Source organism: Gasterosteus aculeatus, chromosome 12 (genome assembly GCF_964276395.1).
Source record: "Gasterosteus aculeatus chromosome 12, fGasAcu3.hap1.1, whole genome shotgun sequence".
In the NCBI taxonomy this organism is placed as follows: Eukaryota; Metazoa; Chordata; class Actinopteri; order Perciformes; family Gasterosteidae; genus Gasterosteus; species Gasterosteus aculeatus.
The window spans coordinates 11,597,120-11,606,177 of record NC_135700.1 but is presented as its reverse complement, the minus strand read 5'-3'; the positions used below and the strand labels follow the sequence as shown (position 1 = coordinate 11,606,177).

At 40.7% G+C, this 9,058-nt stretch overlaps 1 protein-coding gene across 1 annotated transcript; it reads left to right on the top strand.

Annotated features, from left to right (window-relative positions):
- The first annotated feature begins 518 nt into the window (after positions 1 to 518).
- On the top strand, positions 519 to 8,410 carry tmem41b (transmembrane protein 41B). Its single transcript, XM_040168124.2, has 7 exons — positions 519 to 1,257; positions 3,278 to 3,395; positions 4,228 to 4,356; positions 4,654 to 4,747; positions 5,658 to 5,762; positions 6,041 to 6,179; positions 6,273 to 8,410. The coding sequence occupies exons 1-7, from the start codon at positions 1,161 to 1,163 to the stop codon at positions 6,440 to 6,442; spliced, it is 852 nt and encodes a 283-aa protein (XP_040024058.2). The 5' UTR covers positions 519 to 1,160; the 3' UTR covers positions 6,443 to 8,410.
- Positions 8,411 to 9,058: the final 648 nt, after the last annotated feature.

The window sequence follows — 9,058 nt, the reverse complement described above, 5'->3', positions numbered from 1 at the left end:
CAGGCTTAATATGCCTTTTCTTTAAGAAAAGACACAGACACAACATGTCTCTGTTGGAAAACAGCTTGGGTGAAAATAAGGTGGTAATAACCAGCAAAATGAATGTGTTGTGCATCTTTAATGTCAGTTTTCTGATACTCATGAATCGACTAAATCAAACTGGGATAATGCTTCACTGAAGCAACTGACGGGATCCCTTAAAGTGGATCTTTATCCATTAAACACGGTGCTGTCTGGAGTCAAGCACAGGTTTTCCTTGTGTATTTTAAAGCAATAATTGAAACCAGATCAATTGTTGATTTACTTCGTGCGTTTAATCTGGCTATGTCCACAACCTCTGTGTCAAATAAATGATTTGTGAAAAATGACTTCAAATCACCAATGCGCCGAGGTTCGAGGGTCAAAGCCTCAACGGTTACCGACGTTTTGCACCGTTGTCATGGACGCCTTCTCCTGGGGGCGCTGTGGGGGAAAACACTGAGGTTTTCCTGCTGCGCAGCCGAGGTGAAAGGTCAGCCGGAGTAAAGCCTGGCGCATGCGCACGTCTGCGTCGACGCACCCGTTTCAATTCATGCTTCTAAGGCTTGCGTGTGTTGCAGAGCAATTCACCGCCAGAACAATAGGTCTAGTAACGTGTTTTTGTCGAAGACGACCTAGAGAGTCACGTCTTTGTGATTTATTTATCAGAGACTTTATTGCCCCGTGCATCGCCACTGCTGCTTTTCATCGCGGACACATTTGTCCCGTATTTTCCTCCACAACTTTGTTCCCCTCTACCGGCAAACCGACGTTTGCGGAGATCTCCCTCCATGAATCATATTATCATATTTATGCATTTCTTCCGACAAAAGTTCTTCAATCTGATCCGATTCTCTCGTAAACATTCTTCGTTTTAATAATGGCGGTATTGTGCTATGAAAACGGAAATGTGAGACTCCGTAAAGGATGTAGTTAGCAGACCAATTGCAGCCTGGTGCGCTGCGGGAAGCTTGCAAAATGGGTCGACGCACGTAAGCACGCAAAGAACGTCGTCTGCGTCGCTCTGAAAACGCAGAAGCATAAACTCGCCTTAACGTGCCAGCGGGCTGTCACCCCACCGCTGTCACTCCACCCGCACCTCCAGCCGAGTTGACCTCGAAACGCAAAATTGGTAAAGAAAAATGGCCAAGAAGCGGAAGGAAAGACGAGAAAATGACGGTTTGTCCTCGACTCAAGAGGAGGTGAAGGCGAGCGCCAGTGACTCGCAGGAGCTGAAAGGTGGGTTCCGGTTCTGCTGTGGGGACTTGAACGCTGAACGGGAGCTAATGCTAATGCTAATGTTAGCCGTGAACCGGTTGTTCACACAGGCAGCTAGCGAGGACAGTTAGCCGAGATCCACTCGGAGGGCTAAAACGCTGTAACGTTAGTTAATGACGGTGTCATGTTTGAGTTAACATGGGCACCAAGCCGTGGTAATGAGCAAACAAAATAAATCTATTTCATTAGCTAGGCTAATGTTAGAAATACTCGTTAAGAGACTATCCAACGAGCCGTGGTTTTTGGGGAAGTTTCACCACCGTGTTTAACTTTGCGTTGGGAGAATATTTGCCTTGCCGATGTTAAGTTACTCCGATGCACTGAAAGACACATTATGTCAGTTACTCTCCTTTGAAGTAGCCTGTATGATTGATATAACTTATTGGTATTTTTTTTACATTTTTTAAAATATTTGTTTTATCTGTTGCATTAATGTGTAAGAATGATTTTACTGTTATAACAATGCGTCACATGTTGCGTAACATGACGTTATTAACTATATGTGTGTCATATCTCAATATCTGATGTAACTATAGGTTAGTTAGATAAATGTAGTGGAGTACAAAGTACAATTTACTCCCTCCCAAAATTTCTTGGATTGCATAAAAATGAAATACTCAATTATAAGTCTTCTTAAAACTGTACGTGCTATACTGGCAAATCCACATAACCCACATTCCACTACTGCAGATGTTCTACTTGAAGTCCGCTTACCACAGAACATCTCTGTGCGGTTTCCACCTGAGTTTGACTCATCCTGGCCCAACTGCCCAGCCCGGTCTCTTCAGAATCAGAAGCCATTTATTGCCCCACATGTTACACTTAGAGGAATTTGTCTTGAAGATTTGTGTGACATAAGATAAAACGATATAAACGTAAGCGAAGGTTAAACCAACTAACTGAAATTGTTCACACTTCCTTGAGGCGGATGGTAATAAGAAAGAAATCCAATAACAAATATTTTATCAATCGTTCAACTATTCAAAAGTGAAATACTTAGTTGCTGATCAGTTAACACTATTGGGAAAGTATGTTAAATCGTCATAATATACCATAACATATTTGTGTGTTAAAAACATGAAATAAAAGTCACTACATCTTTTTACTTGGAATTGATTTCGTCAGCTTCACAACTGTTGCTTGTTCTTTTAAATCCAAAGTATTATCCGAATGACTATGAACATGTTTGCAAACATCTACGTTGATTGCATTAATCCAGCAGTTCCCAAACTGGGGGTTGTGGGCTGACAGGGAGGTCGCTGCTTCATCACTCACCCAAAAAAAAAAACGCGAAACTGACATGAGGACTTGACAGTTTTTGTTGGAACCGTGTCCCCCAGAGCAGCTCACGTTACAAGTGGATCAGCGCAAATGGTGCCATACAGGAAAAATGGTTCGAAAAACTGTTAAATGTGAAAAATATACGTTTCCAGCTTCAAGTTTAATATTTGAAATACATTTTTCTTGATAATATGTTTACAAAATATAAGAACTATTACATGGAAAAGTAAAGTGTATGCAATTATTTTTATAAATAATAGCACATTTTCTTTTCTAGAGTTTATATACTATGATGAAATTTATTCAAACAACAACGAACAACCCTTTTTTGGGGGAGTTGGGGTGGGATTATTAATTCATGTTTGCCTTGGTTTCCCCCAATCATCTTTCACTTGTATATCTAGAGTGCTGCAGTTGGTAAACGCACACATTGAACTATGCACCCTCATTTCCTTGGTAGACAGGAAGTGAACGGCCGGTACAGTCCTCGCTCTCCATTAAGTCTTTATTGAGCGCATGACTTAACAGAGCAGCTAATAAGCAGGAAGACTCTGCCACAAGGGAGAAGTCCAGTTCCCTTTGGGGCTCTAACAAGTGATGCAAAACTCAAGCGCTAATTACACATTGCCTGGAAGCTAGTTCGTTGTTTGTGGAGTAGCTTCTCTGATTATTTGGTTATTAAGTTGTGTTTCCCCAACAGAGGCTCAGCATACTGAAGGGGGCTCCGCTCGTATGTCTCTCCTGATTTTGTTTTCCATCTTCACCTGCGCGGCCTCGGTCATGTACCTGGTGTACAGGAACTTCCCAGAGCTTCCTGAGTAAGTTTCCCCCCTCACATTTGACCAAATGTGTTGATCGCCGACAGTGCAAACTGATTCTGTATTCACGAGTAAGAAAAAAACAAACAACTTTTTGTATTGTTATTTTCATTCTCATGGTTACAGAAATGCATTTTGTTAATCCTCTTCATGTTGTGGGTGTAATACTTTAACTAAAAAGAAACTTAACTGACTGTGACAGCAATAGACGGTAAATAGAATTTCATATATAGTTAACTTAGAAGAAACTCTTGATGCAAACAGTTTTCTATTTGCTTATTGTTTTCAAATAAATTTGAAACTTGTCATTATTGATTTTCATGACCATGTTAAAAGTAGTATTAGACATATTATATTTCTTAACAAAAAACATTACAAGACAAGACAATGTTGGGTAATATGAATGACACGTGTCAGAAAATATAATTAAATAACTGACGGAAGGACCTGATGTTACTCTGCGGACCGGAGGTTTAAGCTTGTAAAAAAGTAAATGATTTAGATGAATTGGATCAAAAGTTAACAGGTCACCTAACAAAGAGGACAGCTGGTCTCTCCGTAATGATGATGTCATGGCAGAAGTTGAGACTGGTCTGAGTCAAGCTAGAGACGCACACAGGCAGGGCGAGGTCACCGCAGTGGTTAGGTGACTTTCACTTTTCTAGTACTTCTCTGCTCAGAAAAGGTGGAACCGAGCTACTAATTTTTACACGATGCTCTAAATCCAGAGGGGACTTTATCAATTTGAGCACATTTTGACACGCATTGTATTGTGATGAATAGAGAAAAGAATGTTGTATAAAATGTATGACTTCTTTCATTTTCTTTTCAGTGATGAAATGGAGAAAATCAAGATCCCTAAAGACATGGATGATGCCAAGGCTTTGGGAACTGTGCTGTCCAAATACAAGGACACCTACTACTCCCAAGTTTTGGTGGCCTACTTTGCGACATATGTTTTGTATCCTTTGATATCTATCTACCTACCCACTAACGTAGCGTCCTGTCAATGTGTTTTCACAAATGCCTGGCCGAAATTCAGGTGTACGGCTTGAGGTGATGACAACCAACTACGTCCTCGTTATGTTTAACTGGGGCCAGAGACGCACTAAGATAGCTAAGCTCATTTACACACCTACAATCATTTTGGGTTGTTTATTTGGTTATGCTACCATGACAAACACTAGCTAGAACCTCTTTCCTTAGTTTGTTTGATGGATGCATGTTACAAAGTAGATCACCTTAACGCTTTTGACAGCCTGCAGACGTTTGCGATCCCAGGATCCATCTTCCTCAGCATCCTCTCTGGATATCTTTACCCTTTCCCATTGGCTCTTTTCTTAGTCTGCTTGGTGAGTATTAAATGTGTGATTTTAAACAAATGTTGAATTTTGTAAGACCAGCAGCTCTGGCATAGAAACCTGGATGCATGGTGCCTCGTAATAATACATTTTTTTGTCATAATTGACAAAAAATGGCGCGCATTTGAATAGACAAAACTAACAACAACTTAGAATTGATTCTACTTACATTTGAATGAAAAGGTCTCCTTCATATCCACAAACAAATTGTGTTAGGTCGTAGTTAGAAACCACGAACCCTGCTGATTACACCACAGAACAATCACAGCACGAGAAACAAAGACACTCATTCGACTTGTTGTTTTACTTGCTGCAAGGGGAGCCCGGTCAAGAATCTTAGAGTACGAGACCCTTCACTCGATCACAGCCAACTCCGACTAGACTTCCCCATGCAGTTTCCTTTTATTGAGGTAGTGAACTATGTAAGCATGATGAGTTTGTTAGAAAGGTCAGTAGTACAACAGTAGTAGCAAAAGGTATTGTACACCAAACTGGGTATGTCGACTCGAGGTTTAAAACCGCTTACATGGGTGAACGTATGTGTGCGTAAGATAACGTATGAGTGTATGCAAATGTGTCTTGGACTTTCCTCCCATATATTGAGTTGCTTTTCAGTTCTGTGGAGAAGATACGGTTGAGTCCACCGTTTCCTGTTTTAACGCAATTAAACCAGGACAATGAAACCGTATATTGCGCAATGATAATAGCACAATAAGAAATAATCCCTAACAAATTGTTTCTGTTATGTAGTGGTCAATTTAATCAAAGAGGCTAAATATTGTAAAGGTACCTCAGGGGCTTCACAATCTGTAGCGCAAACAGCTCCTTCTATCCTTAGACTACCAATTAACGAAGCAAAATGGTATTTAAATGTAACCAACGTTTTTTCCTCTGCTTGCAGTGCTCTGGCCTCGGTGCTTCCTTCTGCTACATGCTGTCGTATCTGGTGGGCAGACCCATTGTCTACAAATACCTCACAGAAAGGGCACAGAAGTGGTCCCAGCAGGTAGAAGCCGAACAATTTGTAGTTTGGGATAGACTGTATATTTCTCTGAGCATTTTTGTGTTTTCAATCTATTCACCTTGTATGAATGATGTTAATTCTGCTTCGAGGAAACTCTAGAAGCCAAAGTTGTATTTACCAAAAGTATACAGGTATTGTAAAGGGGTGTAGCTGAAATAACTATGATGAGAAATGTACGGATATTTCCATTCATTATAAAATACACTGTCGGTCATTCAGGTCGCTAATGAAACATTCTGCTCTCGCCTCTTTGCTGGCAGGTTGAACAACATCGAGATCATTTAATCAACTACATCATCTTCCTGAGGATCACCCCCTTTCTTCCCAACTGGTTCATCAACATCACCTCACCCGTCATCAATGTGCCTCTGGGGGTTTTCTTCATCGGTACCTTTCTTGGTAAGACCGTCTACTTCTTCTAACGGCCCATGCCATGTTCTGGTACCCTGTGTTGTCATTGACTCCTCTGCATTCCCCCCTGCTGATCCACAGGAGTGGCCCCGCCGTCCTTCGTAGCCATCAACGCTGGGACAACGCTGTACAAGCTGACCACGGCGGGCGAGGCAGTGTCCTGGAACTCTCTGGCCGTGCTCGGCGTACTCGCTGTGCTCTCCATCTTGCCCGTCTGCTTCCAGAAAAAGTTGCAGAAGAAGTTGGCGTAGAGCATTGCGAACCTCGGCACCTCGTCCGCCGGCTGCTCCCGGCGTCCCTCGCCGCCCCCCCCCCCTCCCTCCGGCTCAGGAACGTGAAGCTGTCACTTGTGTTGCGGTGCCTCCGTCTCATTCACAGATTTTAATTTGGTCTCAGGCCGCTGGCACAAACAGGCACCCATTGACCACAACATGCAGGCAGTGGGGGGACGGGGGGGGGGGGTTCCTGGTGTTAAGTGTACGCTGGCCGCTGCTTGCGTCCGTCTGGGGGTGTCTGTGGATACCGTTGTGATTGTGGCATATCTTTTGAACAAGATACATTAGATTTTTGTTTGTTTTTTATTGAACGCTCTGATTTATTATTTTATGACTCGTTCCAGAAAATTAAAGGTGCTACTTGTAGGATGTTGGCGTAAAACTGATTCTGGTTTCTCTTTTTTTGCTAGAAATCGAACCATGTGATCAGTACTGTTGTTGTTTTTTGACTGAAACTACTTTTGCTATTTCATTTGTTTTGTCGATAGCCTATACATTTTCTGCATCCTCTTTGTAGCATCTTTAACTTCCACTCTCTTTGATATTTATTTCAACATGCTTGTGACAAACCTAAAGTTTACCACCACAGCAATAACGGTCATCGGATGTTCATTTTTAAAAAGTTTTTTATACCTGATGCTTGCTTTGGCAAACGTACGCAGTGAGCAAAGATGATAATTCTTCTAGTGGTCCTGCGGGGGACTTCATATGTTCTTACTTGCAGGGTTCCTGCATCTGCTGCCACACACATTTTCAGCAATTTATATTAGCAGCCACGTTAACCTTTAGAGAACAGACCAGGCTGGTGTGATATTTTAGTGTCTCAAAGTTTCAGAATGCCAAAATCCCAAAATGTCATTTCAGGTTTGTAATTGAGGTGTGAAGAGAGACTCAACTCCAGGAGCAGATACGTTCCCAGAGATCGCATATTTGAATGATTGGTGCGTTCATCTCCACCCAATAATACTTTTCTCGATGCCAGTATAGAAATGGAGATGTGCATACTATGATGACGCACCAGTGGCCTCAATATGCCTTACCTGTGGCTTCTGACTGCTTTCATTTTTCGCCAGGTGAAATTTATTATCATGCCTAATTTAAGTTTTTGGTCCTTAATTTTTTGGGGGATAATTAATCTTTATTTTCCGTGGCAAATTGCTGCTGCTTACACAGGTCCTGGATGGTTACTAGGGACATTGTTGCAGTGAATGTTTATGCAGGTAACTGAACCTTTCATCTCTTAAAATGGCACATTTATAGAAGCCGTTCCTTTTGTGCATTTCATGGTTTCTTGTTTTTACGTCCAAGTCTTATTATTGAGAAGTGTGTGTGTGTACTACTGTAAGATCATTAACTCATCAAACACTGCCACATAAACATCAATTTATGTGAAATTTAAACTGTATGAGCATATTAATGTCTTTTTATGGCAGAACGCTGATTCTTTCAGTCTGTTGGCTTGTCATTATTGTTCTTACTGGTTTATTTGAGAGGTGTCTCTCAGATAAACCGTTATTCTCTCCGGCTATACCGTCTTCAAAAGTGCATCTCTGCTAAGGTGTTTAAGAACAAGTTGTAGATGCTATAAATTCGTCCTAAACCATGTACTTTTTTGTCGGAATACTTAAATAGGAGCTTGATTGAACTTCATTCAAATTCTCTTTAATTATCAGTTTGAAAAAAAAGATGCTAGATTTGAATGAATTTCTTTCTCTATTCTGCAATATTTAAACCAAATATTATGAACAATTACGAAGTATTTTTTGTCATATTACCCAATCAAAGATATAGTAAGATAACTGTGTTACCCTCTGTTAACATTTCAAAAAGCAGTGTTATTTTTTATTAATTTATTGCAATATGAAGTGTTCAAAGATTGCACATCTAAGTCTGTACTATCGAATCAAATATTTATTGAATTATTAAAATGATCTTTACACAATATAATTGTGTTTTGAGAATCAGCTGTCTGGGAACCATCAAATGGTTTAATAGCCTTTTGTGAAAGCACGACTAGAAAATGGATTCAGAAATGATGAACACATTTTCTGGGATTCCTCCAATCTTTGGAGTTTATCGGCAGTTATGGATTCAGCTTGAAAATAGACTCTTTTGGGTTCTTTTATTTTCTCCAAACAAAGGAGCATAAAACCTACAGCGAACGTCGATGAGACAGAACAAGACATTTGTCTCCATAGCCTAAAAGAAAGTTCACACTGGCACTTCAGTGTGTTTATGAATCCACAAACAAACTGTCCATGTCGGGTCGGACAGAACCAGAGTGAACTTCAGTGCCACCAGGTGGGATGATTCAAATATAGCTGCTAAACTAGGGTCCCGTTCTTCAACAATCTTAGGAGTTTTACTTTTAATTCGATAGTAATTCCATATAACCTAGTTGAATGGGTTGACTAATAGTGAAATAATACATATCTCTGCAGTAAAGAACCACCAAATGTTTTCAAATCTAAGTGCTGAAAAAATACCAATAAAAAAAAATCACCTGCACCATTTCTGCCGTGTACATCATGTTAGGTTCATGGTTGTGTCACTGTGCGGTTTAAGGGCAGATGGTTACAGCTGCTGCCGTGT

What these genes read in the sequence shown, in the direction of transcription:
- tmem41b (XM_040168124.2), top strand. Translation starts at nt 1,161, where the DNA reads ATGGCCAAGAAGCGGAAGGAAAGACGAGAAAATGACGGTTTGTCCTCG. An exon ending in TGACTCGCAGGAGCTGAAAG is followed by an intron (nt 1,258 to 3,277) that starts GTGGGTTCCGGT and finishes TTTCCCCAACAG; the next exon opens with AGGCTCAGCATACTGAAGGG. An exon ending in CACAGAAGTGGTCCCAGCAG is followed by an intron (nt 5,763 to 6,040) that starts GTAGAAGCCGAA and finishes CTTTGCTGGCAG; the next exon opens with GTTGAACAACATCGAGATCA.